Source organism: Nothoprocta perdicaria, unplaced genomic scaffold (assembly GCF_003342845.1).
Source record: "Nothoprocta perdicaria isolate Ctin4 unplaced genomic scaffold, notPer1 scaffold_63, whole genome shotgun sequence".
Taxonomy (NCBI): Eukaryota; Metazoa; Chordata; class Aves; order Tinamiformes; family Tinamidae; genus Nothoprocta; species Nothoprocta perdicaria.
This window is the reverse complement of record NW_020455899.1, coordinates 2,199,631-2,221,375: the sequence shown is the minus strand read 5'-3', so window position 1 is coordinate 2,221,375 and position 21,745 is coordinate 2,199,631. Positions and strand designations below refer to the sequence as shown.

General features: G+C 45.5%; 1 protein-coding gene across 2 annotated transcripts in view; it reads right to left on the bottom strand.

Annotated features, from left to right (window-relative positions):
• ABCA1 (ATP binding cassette subfamily A member 1) overlaps window positions 1-21,745 on the bottom strand; it is a 72,514-nt gene that overhangs the window by 36,652 nt on the left and 14,117 nt on the right. For both annotated transcript variants that reach the window (XM_026049921.1, XM_026049922.1), the window contains exons 4-7: window positions 21,073-21,214; window positions 20,061-20,179; window positions 6,441-6,562; window positions 4,350-4,541 (exon numbers count right to left, since the gene is read on the bottom strand). In XM_026049921.1, the coding sequence (XP_025905706.1) occupies window positions 4,350-4,541; window positions 6,441-6,562; window positions 20,061-20,179; window positions 21,073-21,214 (575 nt within the window). The remainder of the gene's footprint in view (window positions 1-4,349; window positions 4,542-6,440; window positions 6,563-20,060; window positions 20,180-21,072; window positions 21,215-21,745) is intronic.

Genomic DNA, 21,745 nt, shown 5'->3' with positions numbered 1-21,745 from the left:
GCTTGTCCCTTCCAGGCAGAGAATGGAAAGGCGTTCGAGCTCCTGCAGGATCTGAACAGAGCTGCCCTGCCCAACCATAGTCCTAGTGGCAAATTCATCRTGCCCTCACCTACGCTCATGTTTCAGGGCAGCCAATGCTGTAACACACTCCTGAGGGATGTGTTTTACTGCATGCATCCTGGGTGCCTGTGTGTGCATGCTACAAGGCTCAAAACAGAGACAAATACTAGAGCTAGCCACAGCCAAGACAAGCCCTAAGTAAGTGTAGCCATCAGTTCCCACTAAAAAGGACGACCAACTTACAAGCTTAGCATGCAATACAGTGGGATGTGCCTGTGTTTGAGGTGTTAGAAGGTCATAACAAAATTCAGTCACTGTCTACATTAAAGCTAAGTGTTTCTGCTAARTAGGGCCACTTAGTCAAGCTTGCTTTGAAATAACTACAACTTTAAATTGATTTCAGTAGATGTGTTACACTTAGCAGAATTACTGTTTCCTTTAGCAGAAAAACTGTGTGCCTTATTTTTTTCCTTTTCTTTTCTAAGAGCAGAAATACCAAAGTGTGACTGTAAATACCATTGCGCTTGACCCAAAACACTCAAAAGAGCATAGAAGACCACAAGTTCAACTGCAGCTTGTATTTACATTAAAAGACCTTTCTAAAGCCATTTGTCAGCTGTAATGCATTTATTAGTCAGTGCTTAGCTGATAACTATATGACAAAACGCTACCCATACAATGAAGGGACAAAAACAATTAGATTTTCACGTGCCCACCCACACTCCTTCAAGCAGCACTATARTGCACAAGCCACAAAATACTTATGGCTTATTAAGAGGCCCACACCACTGGAAGAGATCATGGAAAGCCCTTCCTAAGCAGCACTGTAGAGATGTGATCCCACACAACCAATTTAAGTTATCTCTCTCAGTTAGCCCTTTCTACTTAAGTTTCAAAACTAGGGAGATATGCAAGGAGACAGGTCGTCCAAAAGCCAGGCAATTTTATGATAYATGACTTTTGATGTATGTCCAACCAGTAGGCCCCAGTAGGACCTCTCTGGCTTACTGACATTGCTCTCAGTAGCCAGGGGTGCCTATTACCTTTCCCAGACTTCTGTGGGAGAACATTTCTTGGCACTGGAAAAAAGATGAGGAAGAAATTAGTGTAATATGGGGTTGGAAAGTTTTGTTCCTTTTTTTTTTTTTTCATACCAGCTCCTGACCTACCACTGAACACATCTGGTGCAAGGCAAGTCTCATGGGGGAGAGCTGTGCCCCCAGATAACTTGCACAGAGTGTCCTGTATTTCACAGGGCAGGCCTTATTGTTGGCCAAAMAAAAAGGCTCTAAAAATGGAAGAAGATGAAGATGTGTGGGTCTTGGAAAGGGGATTTGACTTTTGGAAAGGTTACCTGCTTCTAGAGGCACAAAAGCCCCCTAGAAAGGAAGGCCGATCATCAATCTCAGCTCCCCGTGATCACTCTAGATCCTCCTCTGGGTTTTCATGTAAATATTTCTCCCTAAATTGGCTCTTGCACGAGAAAGAATAAGAAAGTACACACAAACCCCATACCATGCTCCTGTGAACATGGCTCTGTCCTCTCATTCCAGAAGAGCAAGAACTGAGATGCTAAATGAAAGAAACAAACAATAGTTTCAGGTACATCTAGAAATCTTACTAATTAGAAGATCTTCTGTTGTTATTGTGCTATTTGTGTTTGGATAATCTTTGGGTGGTTCTTGATAGAACAAATAAGTGTGCAAAAACAAGCATTTGTTCTTTGCTTTATTTCTTCTCCCTGAAGAGCACTATGATGTTCACAGCCAATTAGCTTTGCTGTGAACTCTTGACAATTCTCTTTCTAAAACAGTGCTCTGTCCATAATTTGCTAATAATCACCATTTCGTTGTTAAGCTGCCTAAAACACTTCTTGTTTTCCTCAGGCTGCAAGAGCACAAACAATTWAAGTGTGGTATAAGCAAATGTTGACATGAAGGGTAGGGGTCTCAACCCACACCCTGACTACTGGGTTCTCAATCTTGCACCTTCCCCTGCTTTTTTTTCCCAGCATAAACGCTTGTGCAACCACACAATCAGGTCAGTCAGTTTTAATCCAGATCAGCTCCCTGATGCAATTCACACATAGCCTTGCAGAAGGAATAACAATCAGGAATGCACAAGGGCTGGGACAAGCAGATGGATGATGGGCTGAGTCTTCTGGATATATCTTGCAGCACTCGTCAAGCTACGGCCATTCAACTAGACAAGTAAGTGTCCACTATGTTCAATTTAAACAATTCTTGCATGCCGCCTTTGACACACATTCATCAAATCATAGTAGTATCTTTTCTCTGCCTCTCCAAGAACTACTGCTGTCAGTAGAGTCCAGGTCTACTTAAAGGACATCAGAGCCTGCTTCCAAATTTCTGTGATACACTTCTGTTTGATTTGAAACACATTCTTTTACTCGTAGATATGCCAGGCTATGAAGTTCATCAGAGAGACTAAGTAAAAAATCAAAAATAAATCTCTGGGCCTATCAGCTTGCTGGCATTGGTTTATAGGCTCTTTAGAAGATAGAGTGCATGCCAGCTTCATTGTGCATGTCTAAGGTTTGAGCCACAATGCCTTTAATGATAAGCTGTTAGTCAAAAGCTTTCTTTGTTCAAGAACAGAATGTTCCCTCTTTGTCCAAAGATGTTACTGCAGGTCAAGGCACTTTCTAGCCTTTAAAGCCACCAAGTTTCCAACGTGTTAGTCCGGATCCTAGGGTCAATTTATTCATTTTGCATGGCCACATGAACGCCAGTGGGTTTCAGTTCACTCGCTGAGGCATTGCCATAGTCTTAACAAGGGGGCATCCTTTGTCGTTTTTCTGAAGAAAACTGGGCTTTTGCAAGACAGTGCACCATACTGAGCACGTTTAGCAGTGCTGACTTCTTCAGGACACAAGAGCTTTTTTCTCTGAAGCCAAGATCATGCGCCAACTTCTCAGAAGTCTCCAAAATTGCACATAATGTCTTAATCTATCATTTCGCCGTTGCCAAGTGGCACAGTCAGAGTGGCTTAGAACCGTTTTCTTCCCGCGGTAAACAACACAAATGCAACAATACAGACGTAGATACACTCAGTATCTGCTTGTCAGCTAAATGGTAGAGCCTTTCATAAAAGATAAAAACAGCACAGAGCCCYTGCCGGGCGCAGGAGATTGGTGCTGAATTGCACTAGCCGTCCATTTCCAACATTTCCCAGTCATTTAAAGTAAATGCATGTATATATATTTAACCAAAGCACAAGGAACAGCTTAAGGCCATTCGTTTTCAGAAAAGCTCATTTTGTTATGATTTTAGGGCTATTACCTCATCTCTTTATGTTTATGACTAGCTTGTTGTCCCAGCAGGACGGGGAACATCCAGATGGAGGACATGAAGAAAACAGAACATGAGCTACAATGAAAAGTCGTTGACCACTATCTACTGAGATGAAGAGCAACGAGATCCCAGGGTTAAATACTGTTTGACTGTGGACACGCCAAGCAAGTGGTACATGACTTTCTGTCCTGAAAGACACATTACATCTGGAAACTCACACAGCAGAAGTGCTCATTTCCTCCACAGCACATAACAGGGTGTTTTGTTTTAGTGTATAACAAAGGGGATTCTCTGGTCCCGTCTTCTCTCTACTGATACTTCCAGTGCTAACTTCCTCAAAACTTTTGTATTTGATCCAGCAATTGCGAAAGCATCTCTGCAGTTCCCTAGATAAACAGTTAAATGTGATCTGGCCTYCAAGCACCCCGTAAACAGGGTATCTGCATGAAGCTCGGTACATAGTGCTGGCTTCAGAGTCTAGTGAGTTGGACAATCTTTCAAACAGGGCCTTAAAATTTGGATAATCTTTCAAACAGGGCCTCGAAATTTGACTCTTCTTTGCATGGATCACAGCTACTCAACGTTTATGGGCAGACACTGGCTGCAAGCTTCCACGCTCCACAGGCCCCACGGCAAGGGCAGGTGCTGACACTTCTAACACACAGCAAGTGTCTGTCAAACTCCTGGTCTCRTTCCAGCCGAGATACAACATCTGACCAAAACACAGGGACAATCAATAGTCCATTTGTTACCACGCAGCATAAATATTTCCCTCTTGACAAACGCAACTGYGGACCGCACACATTTACAGACTGCTCTGCATGTAGTAGAAAGGGTCACAGGAAGAAGCCAAGTTGCTCCGACCTCAATGACCAAGACCAGCTTTCTTATCCTCTCAGCTCCCTCAACTGAAGCCCTGAAGAAATGCCACCGTTCTCAGCGGTGGCATCCCGCAGCTGTGACTCGTGCACTCACCCGAAGAGGCTTCAAAGGGTCCAGGTTAGCGTGGAAGGCCTGTTCTGCTGCGTGGAGCTTCTCCTTTGGCATGGTGCAAATGAAGGTTTCAAAGTCGGTGGCCACGGTCTGGTTCTGGATTGTAAGAAATTCGGACAGCGTTGAGGCATTGCAGAGGTCCCGCAGTCGCATTCGGTAGCCAGACACAATGACCTAGAAGAGCAGATGAATCTCCCTTGGTAAAACATTCACAGCACGAAGTCAGTAACCACCTAGACGGACCCAGCCATCCACAACCTTTCAAGATACAGGGAAAAGGGCACTTTTCTGCACAGCTTGCATGCTCCTGACCCCTGTGCAGCTCTGAATTCCGAGAAAAGCTTATTTCCCTGCTGAGGAGCAGGGACACGAGCCCTGGGGGAGGCAGCCCTCTGCGCTTCCCCACACGCAGACCCCGAGCAGAGCAGCCCTGCCCAGCACAGCAGCCGTCTGCTCAAACCAAGGGTACACGCGTTGCCCAATCCCCGGTCTTCTGGGAACCGGGCCACGGAGACAAGGCAAGGCTTGTGATCGCATTCGAGCCTGGCAAATGTATGTGAAGGGCAAGGGACCTATGCCCCAAACTCCTGAGAGAGATTATCTGCCAGGCCCGTGTTCTGTGCTGTTCCAAATCAGCATCTCTTCCCTTGAAAGCTCTGATATATCTCTTCAGTGAGAGCTGAGAGAACCAATTTGCAGTGTTTTGGGGTAGATCACATACCAGCAAAGGAAATAATTAACTTAGGGGTTGCAACAAACAAGACAGCAGATCTTAGAGTCTTCTTCCATAGGCATGGAGGTGATGGCTTGCTTGTGGAGAAGGTTTATGATCCACAGTTAACCACATCACTTGTGAAACAAATGCATAAAATACCTCTGAATTATGACAAGTTCCTGGCAAACTTCATAGCTAGATTTCTTCAACAGGGTCAGTAGTGGGTTTGGGTATGCTAAGCACGGCATTGCAAACACTTAATACAGGTCATAAACGCAGGGAAAATCTGGGATTTGGGAATGGGGAGCATTAAATGTTGATGCTGGTCAGAGGCAGCATGAGCGGTCTGAATATAAACACACATTAAATAACATGTAGTAAATAAAACAATGCAGTAAATACGCTTCATTTCTGTTTTCTGTCCTATCATACGTTACTCAGCCTCCAGCAATATAAAGATCAATTTACACCCCAAAAGAATTAACATTTCCTGCATCGTGCTGATAAGTCAGGCTGAGGGCATTTTCTTGGGTTTTAAAACCGAAAGTGCGTCAGCAATCCAGAGGTAAGACTTTTCTCTTTTTTCCTTTTTTTTTAAAGCACAACATTTCTTTAGATTGTAGGAGTAATTACCAAAGGATGTTGTAACATACGGTTCCATAAAATTCACTGAAGAATAAGACAATTTGTGTTAAGGGCGCCAGTATTTGCATGCAGGCAAAGTCTGAAAGGACCATGAACCCCTGTGCTCCAGAGCAAAAGGTGACCTGGATTTAGGAGGTGAAAGGGATTTCCTTCTCCGTTTGCACATTGTCCTCTATTTCCTCCTCTGAGGTCTGAAGCCACCAGGCCTGACGTCTGTAGCAGAAAGGGGGGTTCAGAAGTGGATGAATTCACCTGGCTTGAGAAAAACCACGTTCTGATCCTGACATTGAGGGACAGGCACCAAAAGCCACCGGCTCAACCCACAGCTGCCTGTCCTTGGGCTCACACTGAGCCTCCTACCAACAAAAACAATCTTTTTCTTTTCCCTAGTTGATGCAGAACATTTCAAACAGCGCTGTCAGGCAAATAAATGTTTTACTCCGAGGAGGGAACAAAAACAAAAAAACACACAGGAAAGAAGAAATTCACTAGGTTATTTTTTATGCACATCAAAACATTCACATGTCCTTCTACAGGTCCTTCTACAGCTTACGAGGCAGGCAACAAATCTGAGGGCAAGGCAGGGAAGCAGCAATTACRTTTTACCCTGTGTCTGTGCACCAGGCAGCCCAGAAGGGTCCTGCACCGTGGACTAGGTTGTGGTAAAATGAACAATAAAATTACATTTGCAGTAATGGCCAAAGCCCCTCTACCTGCTGCAGGTTGATGTCCGTGTTGAGCAGCTCCTCTGCAGAGGAGGGTGGCAWGGATGCGTTGCGGAGGAGGAAGCCCGAGAAGGTCTCGTTGTCCACCAGGAAATCCCGGAGCTTCAAGTCTGCAAGGTGACAAGACAAGGCGCGTTTTGGTTAGGGCGAAGCCAAAGGAAACTTAACTCAAGAGCTGCGAACAGGAAAAGGCAAAGGCTGCCAAATGGGGGAAAGGGAACTGCACAAACCGTAGCACAAAGGGAAAAAAAAGAAAAGAGAGCTGCAGGCAAAAGCCTGAAACACCACAGCTTTCAGAAGTGTGGCCAAACCACGGTGTCCTAACCTCAAAAACAGCACCTCTAAAAGCAGCTTCCCTTAAGGATCTCTGCTTAGGCTCAAGCAGGAAAAGGCAAAGCCGACTGAGGTGCTCCCTTTTCTTAGGGGAAGCCTCCTCTAGCTCTAGCCTCGCAAAAAGATCAGGCTTTTATTAATGTCCTTAGTGTCCTAGTGAAAGCTGGACTGAAATGGTGCTTGGACTGATGAGAGATTTCTTAARATTGTGGACTTCTTTTGYTTTGTTTTTTAATTATGCAAAAAAATGCTGCTAGGATTATTCTACCAAAAATATATTTCAAAGCCTGACATGTGCAGGCACAGAGTTATCAGACAATACCGAAACCACAGGCAGACATAGGAAACAATCCTGCCCATACTGTCAAAAAACCCTGCAATTTTGCAAATGCAAAATTTCTTTCCTTAAAGCTGCACCTCCTGAAGCCCCCAGTATTTCAGCTGATGGCAGGGGGGGAATCATCTGGAAATTACAACCCACATACAGAAGTCAAGAAGCCTGGAGGTTACACAGCTGGCTCTCGCGCCGTTCCTTTGCTTCAAAGGGGTTTGATTTTTATGTTTTGTAAGAGACCGACTGCACCTTTCCCGTGGTTAGGGAAGCGATGCTGGGAGAGGGTTCCCGCGCGCCGGCAGGACGGGAAGCGGCGCGCTGGGCACGGAGACGTCCGCGCGCCGGCGGGGTCACTGGCGGTCGTTGCTCTCTCGTCCACATATCCAGTTACCAGCTCCCCTCTGGCTGCCCGCTCCGCACGGAGCCGGCCGCCAGCCCGGCCTGAGGCAGCGCCGAGGTTACTCCGGGATGAGCCGGCGAGGAAGCGGAGCCGTGCGCTCGCCTCGACGCTTAAATGCACCTCTCCAACAGAAAAAAAAACAGCAACACGGGGTCCCTTCTGCTGGCCCAGATTAAAAAAAAAGTGGGAGCAGCTCCARCGACACAAATCACTCGTTCCCCTGCATGCCCGCAGTCTGGTGGAAAGTGGAGCACTATCCACCCCGCACCCCGATTCCCGGGCTCTTTCCTAAGGGTGCTGAACTCCCTGAACGCTTCTGCAGCCGGTTTGTCTTCTAGTGAGATCATCCACACATCGGGAACTCGGGTGGACAAAGGGATAGCTGGCTGAAGGCACACTGCCATGCAAAGACCAGATGTTTGCAAGCTTTTTCATTTAGCTCCTCTCTATTTAGGGCATTATTGCAAACTCTTCTTAAAGAGCCACAAACCTTAAAAAAAAATAAAAGCCCATATTGTGCAATGTCTCCTGTTTTGTTTCCTACTTTCCTCTTGTTTCCTCATTGTTGTTTGGGTTTCTTGGGTGTTTTCTTTTCTACCACGTGAAAGCAGGATTTTCTTGGCCAGGAACATATTCTATAGGTAACTGCAGGAAAGCAGCTTGAACTATATCTGGATTCCTGCTGACCTGTTTGTAATCACAATGGGGAGTAACAGAGAACCAGCCTTCTTCAAGAAGAGTAATTAACTACCAGGTGTTAACAGAAGATTTCTTGCCTCTGCTTTTTATCATGCCTGGTATTGTCAGGTTTGCTCAGCACTAGAACTTTCTGAAAACCAAAGCYACCTTTTGCAGACATCTGAACGGGTTTTTCACTGCAGTTTGGAACAAAACAYGAAATTACCCAAACTTATGGTGGGACAATGCTTGGCTGCTTGTTGACTTGACATTGGCATGTTTTTGCCGACCCTCATCTGCTTGGGACCACACATGAAAGCCCTGCAAAACCAGCATCATGGTCCTGCTGTGCTGCCTCAGACAAAAATCAAGCATTTCTTTCTGTGTTTTCTCCATCCACCTGGCCCTGCTTCTAGTGCTTTTGCCCAGAAATCCTCACGCAGGCCCCTAAAAGCRTGGGTGCACACATATAACAACCTGCACGTGAAACCACATAGAGGCATCGTGTACTGCCATCAGTCTAAACTCCTGCCCTGAATACTTGAGAAAGATGAGAGTTAACAGCGGTTTCCTCTTGAAAACAGCCATTCATCTCTCCAAGATTGTTTGCCCTCTAGGGCCCGAGGAAATACAAGAGCATTAGTTAAAAGAACTGCTCCAAAAATAGAAAACAAAAGAAGCAGACAAGTCGTTTGAAAGCTAATGCCAAACTTACCTAATAATGCAAACATTTGGAGTGCAAGAACACATTTCAGAACCAGAGGCTAACTACTGCAGTATTTTCCTGCCATAAAAGTTCAGACACACTATCAAGTTACTCAAAAAAGAAATGTGAGGTATAAAGGTGTCAGCCCAAACTCGAGGATTTAACCCCATTTTCTCTCACGTGTTAAGCATCAGCTTTTCRTGCAATTTTCAGCTGACATCAGGTAACTCCAGCTGCAGGATCCCTATTTACAAGCTCCTGGCAGCCCAAMCTTTCCAGCACCTTCATCCCCAAGAACACACAGTGCTAGGCTGGTCATTTTTGGGTTGAGAATCAACGGTTCTGACAACAACAGAAACATCTACCAGGGGATGAAGAGGTCTACGTGAATTAGCAGTGAAAAACAGAAGCCTCACAAGTGATAAATTTGTTGGTGAAATTGAGGTGCAGAACAATGAATACTTACTATAAATAACAGCAAGACCCTGCTATCTGAGGTCATGAGAAGCAATGTGAATAGAACTGACCCTCCTTKCCATGCAGAGGAGTTAAGCAATGCGTGTAGGATGAAGAAGGTCTATGCAGACTCACAGCCACTCAAGGTTTATGCTCCTATTTCCTGCAAGTGCATTCCCAGTAAGCTCTTAAGGTGGTTAAATGCATAAAGGAGCAGAAGCATTTGCACCCTGGAAACAGTTTTAATTTGCTGCTCCTATTAGCAGTAGGAGTATCACCGGTTCCACAGTAAGAAATGATTATTTCCAGGAATTCTGAGAAACTTCATAGACCAGTGGGTTAAAAAAATCCCTTGCACACAAGATACAGAATAGGCTTGCTCCCCTCTGAACATATTTCTCTCCTCCTGCTTTTTTTTCATTCACATAGAAGAAAGGACTCATACCTTCTTTCACAATTTAATAATGCATACTCATTAAAAAAAGGCAATAATACAGAAATGAGAAAGGCTCATGAGAAGTGTGGCTAGGTTTTCACACCCCAACACTGCCTTCTAAAAATAAAATGCATGAAATTTGTATTATTTCAACATATCTTAATGCACTACRGATTATCAAGTGTCTTCAGTAAGTTAAGAGTAGAGAGGTTTGCCCATAATCTGTAATAAGTAAGTTTTCTCAGCTCATTTAAAGCTAATTTACAGTGACAGAAAGGAGTGCAACAGACTCATCCAGTGCTTACTCATCATAGTCCTCTGGGAAGTTCCATGGCCTCATGTAGGGCTTAAGTCTCTACAAGAATTCAGGTGAAGGCAGAGAGATTCACATCATAAATTAATTTAGGAAAGGAAAATAGGGCAGCGTGTCTAGCACAGACATGTACATGGTGCCTATTTATCTTAARGGACCTCGAGTGCGCTCCCAGAAGCAAAACTCATTGCAAGGTGCAGATGCAAGATGCAAGTGTCCCRTGGGGCTATCAGAGGACCCAGAGCTGGTCCTGGCTCCAGCAGTTGCAGTTCATAGGTGGGGCCTGGAACAAGTAAATATCAGCAGAACTGAGGGCTCAAGTACTTCACACAATTGTTGGTCGTACAGGAGAACCATCAGTTTCCTAGTGTTGAGTTAGTTATAACATCATGCCCTACTGAGCCAATGACCCACATTGTGAAAAGCAAACTTTCCTCAACAGCCAAGGGCTAGGTTTGGCACAGGGGCAAGTTTTCATCTACCTTCATTATATTCTCTTGACCAAATTCCCTAACTAACTTGGCAGCACACCCAGAAAGCACGACAGAGTGTCATGCAATGTTCTTACTTTGCTTTAATATTTCCTTTTTCTATAGGGCATTCTTCCCTCTATGCGGTGGGAACAGCTCTCGGAGCTGACTTTTTTGGCTGCTTGATGCTGGCAGGAGCTAAAGCCACCCTCCCTTGGTGCTGCACAGCCCATAGCCGGGTTTGCTGAYAAGAAGTCAAGCCGCTCAGCAGGCCTGCTGTGCAAGGCTGCTCATGTGAGAACACAAGGCTAAACTGCAAAGTGCTGCCCCTTCTGCAGCAGCTGCTCGAGCTGTTTTTATGGTAGGCTGCAGGTCTCTGGCCATCAGCCGGGCAACTGTGTTCTCCATGRATGGATTTAGATGAAGCTCAAGTAAGTGACGCCTATAACCTTTATTTATTTGCCATTGCAGATTTTCCTTAAAAGAGGGATAGGGAGGAGGCCGCCTCCTGCCTGCTCCAGCTGCTAGTGTATCTCCAGAGAGAAAGGGAAACTATTTCAATGCTGTGGAAAAATCCTTCCTGCTGCTTGTGCTGGGAATGGCAAACTGAGAGGTAACGGTGGGATACTGGAGGTGCTAACGCACCTCAGAGAGCTCTTCCCCACTGCACGGGCAGCTTTTTGAGCCGTGACACCAGTTTTAGTCACCGGGATTCTCAGATGCAACATGAATTTAYGCTGTCCTTACACTACCAAAAACCACTCTGAAAGGCATAGGACATGAATACCTGTCAGCATTGTTTGATTTTCCTAAGCAGAACACCATCTGGGGATGGAAAAGGAGAAGGGGAGGTAGAAGGACATCCGTTGAGAGGTGTCAATCACAGACTGTGCTTGCAACATCCATCTTGTCCCAAAACAACAACTCTGAGACACAATAAAATATACTAAAAAAAAAMCACAAGCTGTAAAAGAAAGGATGAGGTCACATTCAGAAACATTCCACAATTCCTACAGGAAAACACAAGGGATGACGCTGTGCTATTGAGCAGGGACCTAAGTAGAAGCTGAAGGCTGTGACCAAAGAGAGTGTAATCCAGACTTCCTTGTAGTTGGGCAAGTGACAAATTCAGTGGAAATTCAAGTCATGAGAAAAAGGAGAATCGGATATTTTAGTCAAATGACCATTACTAATAGCAAAAGGGTTTTGATGAGCTGGATATGGAGCAAGCGTYGAGGAGACTGCTGATTCACACAAAAACCTACACCAGAACTATTGAGCTAGATGTCCAAAGGCTCCCCCAACAAAACTGGTGTGGTCAGTAATGAAAATTAAAACCTTCAACCTACCAAGAACCAAAGCACCATCACAGCCCCTGTATTTTTACAGCTTTAAAGCACCACAGTTAGGGTTTCCTCCATCTGCTAGAAAGGGACTTCTATTGCTCTATCCTCAAACTCACAATTAAATAGAAGGGGAATGGGGAACAAACAAACAAATACTCTATTTGCAATATTTGGCTCATTTCAGAGGATCTGTGTCACAGACCGGASCTCATCAAACATCCCTCAGAGCTGCCAGGTCAGCACGAAAAAGTCCATCAGAAAAATCAGGRCAAGATCTTCAGCTAACAGATGTTTTACGTTCCACTGACTTCCCCGAGCTATAACTCTCTGGGGTTTTTTTTCCCCACAAGCTAAAGAGCTCATCCTACTCAGGCAAAAGCAATAGGCAGTCCTACACTACTTGTAGTAGTTCTGCATATAGTTCTGCATATCCTGCACACTGTGGTTTTGAGGTTTAATCTTGAAGAATTCCTTGGAACATTATGCAATGCATAGTACAAACAGAAAACACAACCTACAGTACAAGTAATCTGGATCAAAACTGCATGTCTCTATGGAAAAAGACACATTTGATAGCAGCACATAGCAAAAGAAACCTATCAGGGTTGGAAATGAATACTGCAGCTTGTTGAAGACAAATTAGCAACAGGAAGCAGAATGTAATTACAGTTACTTGATTTTAGGTAGGAATCTGACATTAACATTTATTTATTATGAAAAATATTTAAAAAGAACAGCATCGCCTCCTCCTCTGAAAAAGCAATTGAATTCCTGTGGACTTCCAATAAATATTGATTAAGCAGTGCTCTATGTTCCTATCTGATTAGAATTTAACTTTGATTAAACACAACCAATAATTCAAAGCCATTATATTTACTGCATCCTGACTGCATTAAAAACTATGTTGCATCCTACTGTATTTCAGAATAAGTACTTGAGTTCCTTGGCAGGTATTTATTTATTTAACAGGGATGCTGTTAAAAAAAAAAAAAAACTCATAGTACATTGAAATGTATTATTAGCAGAGAAGTTTCCAAGGCTGAATATAAACTTTAGGGACATGGAGATGGGACCCAAACGGGATGCTCCAAGTAAGACATATAAGTGGAGAGGACTTTTTTTCTCCCAACTGTAGGTATTTCACAAGAGTCATCGTCTGTAGAGCAGAGCCCCAGATACAGGAAATCCCCTGAGAAGAGATGCACTTTTCACCGGATGACAGCGGTATAACCAAGCCCGATGTGAAACCAGTCTCTAAATCCGTCTCTCATCCAATCTCAGCCTACTTAGTTTAAATAAACCAAATGCAACCTTCCTCTCTTTAGGGCAATTTACTGAGATCCTGAGATTAGAAACCATTGAGAACAAATTCGGAAATTGTGGGAGAAAATAAATGCAAATTAAATTTAACACTGGGCATATGTTTTTGGCAGCATAATGCCAGTATTAGCAAGCTTTGCTGATAAGGCTGCATACAAAGAAGGAGATAATAGGAGAGTGTGAAAGGCGTAATTGTTTATTTAACACTCACCATTTTATTTGATAGTTTAGGATAAAAGTCAGTATTGACAGAGCAGGATAAAGAGTTTTAGGAGATTAAAGAAAAGCACTCAGAACCTTCCAGGTGAGTCCTGAACCTGAAGAACATGCAGATAYTACCTGCACTGCAACAAGCAGAGCAGGCACAAGTTCTGTTTTTATTGTTTTTTCAGTATCTAGACAAATTAATGGCAGATAATCAGCAATGCTGTTACAGCAATATAAAAGCTCTGAAAGTTCATGGGAATACTTCATGGGAGTCATGAAGTATTCCCATGACTATCCTTGTAAGAGATTAAAGTAATAAAAATATGTGGATAGACATTTAGATACAAAGGTCTGATGTAGTATTATATCTCTTACAAGGATAGTCATGGGAATACTACATTTGGAATATGAAGAAGGAATACACGAGCAAATTCCACTGAAAGTGGTATTGTGCACACGTGTAACTCAGCAAATACCACGGCACCCCACTGATAAAAGGCTGCATAGCTGCCTGCCTAACACACAAAGCTTGAGCATGGTTGCCACAGGAAACTCTTCTCAACCTTTGTGCCCCTCTTTGCTGCCACCCTGCCTGTTTCAATTTAGGAAATAAAAATAATGGGCCCCAACGGGTTCACACAGACTGTGTCAACTGCCCATGGAAAGGAACTTAAAAAGACTGCTCATCCAAGTGTAATATTGCAGGTTTTTCTTGCATATCTATGGTTGTCCACACAGCTCCCACTCAATTGAGGGTGAAATATGTTGGGACATCCAGATCTGGCCCTGCTGAAAGCCCCGGTGATTTCAAGAATAAGCTACTGAGGAAAGTTTGGACAAGCCTGGCACACCAACCTGAACTCTCTGACTGCCTCATCAACGCGACACACACGAAAGCAAACTGCCTTCTACAGCTTCTTTTTCCACTTCCTTCTTCCTAGCAGATATCCAAAGTGGAGATGACCCATGCCCCGGTCCTAGGTTTCCCTCAGGGTCTGTGTACATCAAATATCTGGGAGGCAGCAGCAGGCTGCTCATTTCCAGAGGCTTCCAGGACCACCCTCTCAAGGGCTAATGCAGTGGTAATGCCCCTCGAAGATGCATTAAAGGAGAGGCACATGCAGCCCTCCCACTGCTGTCCTTAAGAGCTAAGACCCCCTACCCACGGCACAGGGCAGTGGTTTTGCTGGTGTTCTCCCTGCACCAAGGGAAGGACAAGGACTTGTGCAYCACCCTGGGAAGCCAATGCTTCCATGCAATGGCAGGAATACCACCTTGCTGGGGTCTGCTTGTGTTCTGGATGGAAGGAAAGGCTACCTGGCAAAGTGCTCCAGGCTGTCAGTCTTTGCTAAGATCCTTCCCAGGAGAAGACAAGGAGGACACCAGTCTAACCAGGGAGAGGCAGGCAGGTAGGAGAGATAATCCATGTGTTTACTTGAAGAAGGTTAAGTTGAACCAGGGAGAAGGGCTTAAGTAGGCATCACCCTAGCATCATCTAGCAGCTGATGCACAACATCCTGTTTCCTGCTGCACAAGGTAATCCCAAGCAGGACACATGCCAGCAGGCAGCCTCTCCCAGGGCTCTGGTTCATCCCTATGTCGTTTCTTTTCCAACCACTCAAGCAGGGGTAGCACTGTTTGTTTTGGCTGTTCAGGGTGCAAATTCCTGTCTCTGCAGCACAACACCCCTGAGGATGCCACTCAGCGGATGCTCCTCTTGCACCACCAGCAATACTAATCCAGGCAAGTGGGAGAGGACAGGCATGCATGCAGAATAAGGGCCTGGGACCTGATGCAACTTTGTGAGTTGTGTTTGTTTCCCTCTGCCTACTTCACTACTCCATAGTGAAGCAGTGAAGTACTCCACTAGTAGTGAAGTACTCCATGACTCCCCACTTTGGTGGGGATAACAGAAATATGCCCATTGGGATTACTGAAAATTAAGAGATACAAAGAAAATACAGGCCAGATTGGCTTACCTGTGCAATCGTTAGCAACAGCCACCAAAGGCRACTTTTAATTTTGCCCACTGACTTTTATTATTCCACGGTACTGCAGAGAAAAACACCTGGGAGGAGGACGGGGTAAAGGAAACATGGTTCAGAGTGAACAGCAACCTGTACCTGCACACACCTAACGCAAAACGAAAGCGCACTGGTAGTAAATACGTTTTCCTCCACTAAAACACTGCTGGGCCGGAGCAGAGCAGCGCCTGGAAGCAGGCAGCCAAATCGTGGCGGGTGCCAGCCCCGGCACCCTTGGGAAGCGCTGTCCCCAGGGCCTGGGACTTGCTGTCCCGGGCGCTGCTGCGGCTCACGCAAAGCTTGTTGTAAGGAGTGCAACAAGACCTGGCACAAAACCTGAGGGTACAAGCTGGTGCCTTCAGCAGCAACACTTGACTTGCAAGCACCTGTAAAAGTACCTGGTTATTTATTTTTGAGCATTTCTCCCTTCCTCATGGCTCAGCGTGTCCTCTTCTTTCAGCATACAAGCTTGTCACTATACTTAATTATACTGCTAAAATTGGTTAGGAGTGTGAGACTGTCAGCCTGTCATGCCAGAGCAAGAAGTTTTTGCAGCTCACAGTTATTTTTCACCACCACCAGACAATACGGACAGCAAGGTCTGTGGGCAGGGGAGGAAGAAGAAGAGAGGGATAAGGCACCTATGCAGACTGCTATTCTGCCAAGGAAGGAACAAGGACAGCAACAGCTTCAGGGCAGACAGCTCCAACAGTCCCACCTTGGTCATGAGTTGAAAAGTCTGAGGACTTTGGAAAAGGCTCCGTAAGCTGATAAAGACGCCTGAAGCCAAGCACGGACGTGCATGATCTGCAAAACTGGGGAAGAAGAAAGGGGAAAAATAAAAAAATAAAAAAAAAAACCACTTATCATAGCTCCCAAATGGGAAGCACAAGCTGCAAAGCCAGGTCTGTCTGACCAGATAGCTTCAAGTCTAGACAAGAGCCGGAGCAGAGGAGGCTTTACAAAACCTGCTACTAAATAGGGAAATACTTGCATAAAGGCAAGCCAAGGAGCTCTCATGGACATCCTTTCAGTCCTGGATTTCTGCATGTATCTGGTGTTTATCCCTACTGCCTGCGTGGATACCCCAGAGTGACTGAAGGAAACTCTGCCATCAGAAGGGGATCCAGGCACTTCTCACACTTCACTCTTAGCAGCATCTGACGAGCTAGTTTGTGTTTCCCTTAAGAAAGTAAATTATTAAGGGCAAATACAGCTCCTGTGTTTCTAAGGAAACAAATCTTGGTGCCAGTTAGTGCATGGGAGTTGGTGCATTCACCAGACCTGCTAGGAGCGCCTGGTAAGGAAGAATCTAATCTCCAAAGGTCCCTCTGCGATGCCCAGATGGTAGTGGCTTTTTCCCCCATTGGTTTTGATAGTTATGTTTATGAGAAAAGGAATACAGGTCTTGACAGAGTTAGAAGACAAGCTGCACCCTCCACACAAGCTTTCCCAGCAAAGACCTAGTTACTCATCTTAATGCAATCAGCTTCTGATGGCTTGAAACCAAGCCTCCCTCCCTTGTGTGTACATCCCTTGCTTAAGGCAGCTTAATGCAACAGCTGCATTTGAAAATGCAACTACAGCTACTGTAGATAAGCAAAGCACCCAAGTCCACCGACACAGGGGATTTTCTAGGTAACTCCAGCACACTGCAGGAGTTGGATGCGAAGTCACCCTGAAGACCACGTCCGGATTATCCATTTTCTTGGCCAGTCTTGTTGGAGACAGATGGCCTCACAGGGAAGCACTGCACATTGCTCCAGGAATGGCTAAGGTTGAAGTGTGCAAGCCCCCTGTCAGACAAGGATTTACGGAGGGGAATGGCTCAGATTCTGCAAAGCAAATGCTATCTATGATCACACCATGGGTGCAAGACCTCGCCCAGGAAGGCAAGTGCACCCAGTGTGCTCTGGAGGGGCCACTAGCGACAAGTCACTAATTCCTGRGTGCCTCTGTTCCCTCTTCCTCTCAGTGTTACCCAAACATTTTCTTCTTTAAAGGAAAAGCTTATCTGACAATAATAATAAAATGCTGTAAAAACAGGAGTGGTTTACCATAAAAAAACACGGGTTTTTGGAACATAGGACAGCTCACTAGATCTCGTCTTCCTCTTTGTCCTAAGATTAGTTGTGAGATTAGAGGATGGAGTTTCACACGTGCTGTCGGAGAGTGAATCAGGCAGGCAAGAAGTGGGCAGAAGGGACACCCAAGTTGGACACTCTAAATGGGCATGTCATGAGGAGGACAAACAGGCTTTGTTCCCTGCAAGTCATGCCAACAATGGGCAGACTGTCGTTCTCTAGACACAGAGACTTGATTTCTTCTTGCACGCATTTGAAACGCTTTATTATGGAAATATGATCTTTGATGTGCTTGTCTGGGGCTTATTTTTGCAATCAATCTGCTAGTCTTTATTCTATAGAGAAACATGAGCCAGCTGACTTCTGGCTACTACAGTGCTCCCTATGCGGGATTCTTGGAATCACTCCTCCCCCTTAAACCTTCCCAGCAATGACAGCTTCGGCTTATGACTTTGACACGAGTTTCCGTAAATGTCCATGTCTGGTGTTCACTGCGTATGTCAATATCAAACACTCATCTCTTTCTTACAGTTAGTTTGCAGGTACTTCTTTCCTATTTACAGAGAGATGAATTCTGCATCCACCAATGGGAATAAAGTTTCTCCTGTGCTGTCATGGCAGAATAGTTAGGTGTGAAAAGCAAGGCCAAGGTTTTCTAGAAAAAGTGGATAGTTTGTAATAGAAAACTTCAACCATCTTCAGGTACATRCAGAGAAGTGTTCAATCACCTTTCCTTCTCCTCCATGTCAAAGGAGTCTCAAGACTGGCTTGAGAAATCCTTTGACAGTTGTCACCAGCCATTTGTAAAGACGTACCAGAACCATGAGAAAATATTCCCGGCTTTGGTGGTAGGCAGATGGAGACTGATTAGTCACACCATAAATGCCATTAGTCAACTTTTCAAAAGCAGACGTTTTGCAGACGGTAGGGCATGAAATGTTGCACTTTGGCAACAAGAGATCCCACTGTTCACACAGGGAGGACTTGCCCTCAACAAGACCACCTACTTAAGCCAAGGAGGAGTTTGAAGAGCCCTCTTYAATGTGCAGTAAATCTCTTCTTGAGCAATAAGGTCATCTTGGTTCATTTTGGCTGCCTTGATCATCTGTCACTGTGCAAAAGGCTCACATCTTCTCTCCATCTTAAAACCACTGCAGACTTAGCCAAAATGATGACAACTCTACTTACCAGTTCTCCGAGTAAAGAGAGAGGTGACTCTATATATAGCCCTAGTGAAGAGGATGTCGAGCCCACCCAGCAAGAAAGGGTGTCCTTTGATATAACATAAAGTGTCACCCAAAGCAATGAAAACAGGCGTTAGACAGTGCTAATGCCTGCAGATCCAATCACATCTGGAGTCTGCATTGCCCTGAAGGGCGAGAGGAGGGTTACACATCCAAGAAAAACCCTTTGCATGGTTCTTTTGTACATGTGCACCCAGCAGGCACCTGCCAACCTGTCAGTAATGATATTTATTTCAGTGACCTCCAATGCACGGAGCAATCCCGGGAAGGCAGTAAAGGCACCTGCTCTGTTTTTAAGCACGCACAGTCCACATCACACATGTGAAATTACTCACATCACACCAGGTCAAATATTTTCTTTATCGAAGCCTACCTGGGTAATAATCAGATGGAGAGCTTACTGGAGCACCACAGCTGTAAAATTAGGGGCTTACTCTAATTCCCACCAAGTGCTAAAATATAACCCACACCTAAGGGCTCCACTCACATAGAGCGGATAAAGGCAGTAGGTGAAGACATTTGATGGCTCTGCTCCCCAGCTCTGCAAGCATTACTTTTTAAACCATCAGCTTCCTACCCCAGCAACAGGCAGCACCACACAGGTGCCAAGAGAAATCATCTTTCAGAGCAGACAAGTCCCAAAAACTCGCCAAGAGYGCCCATGACAAAGGCAGATCTTGCATTAAGGTGAGTTCAGCTGATTCAAGATGAATTCTGCTGCAAATTTACAGTGCAACAGACATAACACCAGCCGCCTCACCATGTGCACAAGGCAGGATCAGACCACACGATCCACACGAAATACAGGAGGGAAGGTGGTCACCCACTGCAGCAAGAGGGGTGTGCAAGCCCTCGAGGCAGAGAACTTTTTCCTAACCTGCCAGGCTCCTGCTAAGCCATGGCAGACAATAAAAATATCCAACACAACGCAGTTGTAGACAAACAAAAATACCTGGTGATTGAGCAGAATAACCAGCATTTCCCACCAACACACTCAGATTCCTTGGAGAAACCTTCAGCACCATAACCCATGGCAGCAGGCTGAGGACTGCAATTTCACATCCAAAGCAGCTGCTATTCTTGGCCTTATGGACCTCCCCTTTCCCTTACACCCAAGCAGCTCAAGGCAGCCTAAAGCTCAGGCCATTTCTGCAGGGCTGAGCTTTCCCCCTCACGTCTTGGAAAATTAGAGGCACACATGCAGCTAAGTGGAGCAGGAGTCTCTTGCCAAACGTGCACTTATGCCCATCGCTTTACCTGAGCCAGACCTCTTCAGCTTCCGCAGCTTCCCCAGCACCATCTGCACCTCCTTTAAGCTTGTGTCCTGCTGGCTGTACAAGAGTAACCTCTTGGCATCCGAGAACAGGCGGGAAACACTGGGGGAGCAGATGSGAAATAGGGAGAAAAACAACAAAACAACCAGCGGTCATCAGCCCTGTAACAGATTTGCATCCTCATCCCAAACTTCAGCTCCCTCCAGCAATGACGCTGCCCTCTCCAGCACAGTTGTCCCCTTGTTCAGGCACCACCCCGGGGCTATCTAAGGAGCCCAGTAAAAGATGTGTTCTAATGTGAGGCCAAACAAAGTCGTGCTGGGAATCTCCAAGTGTTTGAAAGCAGCTATTGAGGACTTGGGATGGAGGTTGACGCTTGTGAACAGCTTCCCCCTAGAAGCAAGGTGATTTAATACACCCTTGCTTCTTTGAAATGCTTTTCCAGGTTGCAGAAACCTTTAATTTTGCTTTTTGCATAACTGTTTGAACACAGCAAGATATGGAGAATCACTATAAATGGAGCTTCCTGGAAAACACTGATGGAAGGATTGTCACCGAAAATCRCACAGACTAGCTCGTGGACCATCTCTCACTACGTACTGCACATCTCAGCGGGTTATTAGGGAAACAGGACTTRATTTTCTCCCTGGGGAACACAGCTGAATTTTCCCCTTTCCACGGGCCAAATGCTAAACACTCGGTAAGGGAACAGATGCCCCTCACCCAGGCCAAGCTCCTCACCCACCAAGAGCTTCACCTGCTTGAACTGAGGGACACCCCATGTGATTTGCTCAAGCATTTGCTCAACAACAGATTTGATGCAGACCATGGCTCCCTGCTTGCCCCTTTGAATTTAGTAACAGTAGAATGAGAGGCAAAGGAAAGAGCAAAGCCCTCAGTGATGTGGGGCTGAATGCTGAAGAGGTAACTTCTACCCATCCCTTTCCCATCTGCTTCCCCAGGGGCGATGGCAAAGGAAGAGCAGGCAGGCTCACATGGAGGCGTTGAAGTTGCCGACGATGCCGGGGGACTCGCCGGGGGTCGGGTAGCGGAAGCAGGGGTTGTTGGCGTTGCAGATGATCCCCTGTATCCAAGGCAGTGTTCCTGCTGAGGGCATGGCTTTGTTCGGGAAGTGACCTGAAGCAAAACACCAGAACGCACAAAACAAAGAGGAAAGACATTAAATCAGCAACTGGGCTGTGAAGACACATGATATCTCCATCTGGTCCTTTCAGGTTTCAAAGTATCTCAACTCAGTCCTGTGCAGTGTTTCCACCAGCTAAAAGGGACACAGATCAACAGGAGCCTACACTGGGCTATCCAAGGGGGACAGCATTGCTGTCCGGTAATGACTTGGTCCACAGGCCGTCCTAAAGCTTTTCAGAGCTCCTACCACTCCCAACTACCCACTTTAAGCCCTTTCACTGGAATCTAAGCCTCACTAGCAAAGACCTGCCTAAGTTTCACCTCACTGTCCATACTCTTGTCTTCTAAAATTTGCTGAAGTGCTAGAGCAGGAACATCAACTCCTCGTGACAGCTTCTAAGATATTTTCGAATGCCCTGCTCTCCAAAGATAAGGGCATAATGCCTTCCTTCATGTCACCCTATAGCTTAAAGATAAGCTGCCACTCCGCTTTCTGCGCACAAATTCACTTTCTCACTGCTA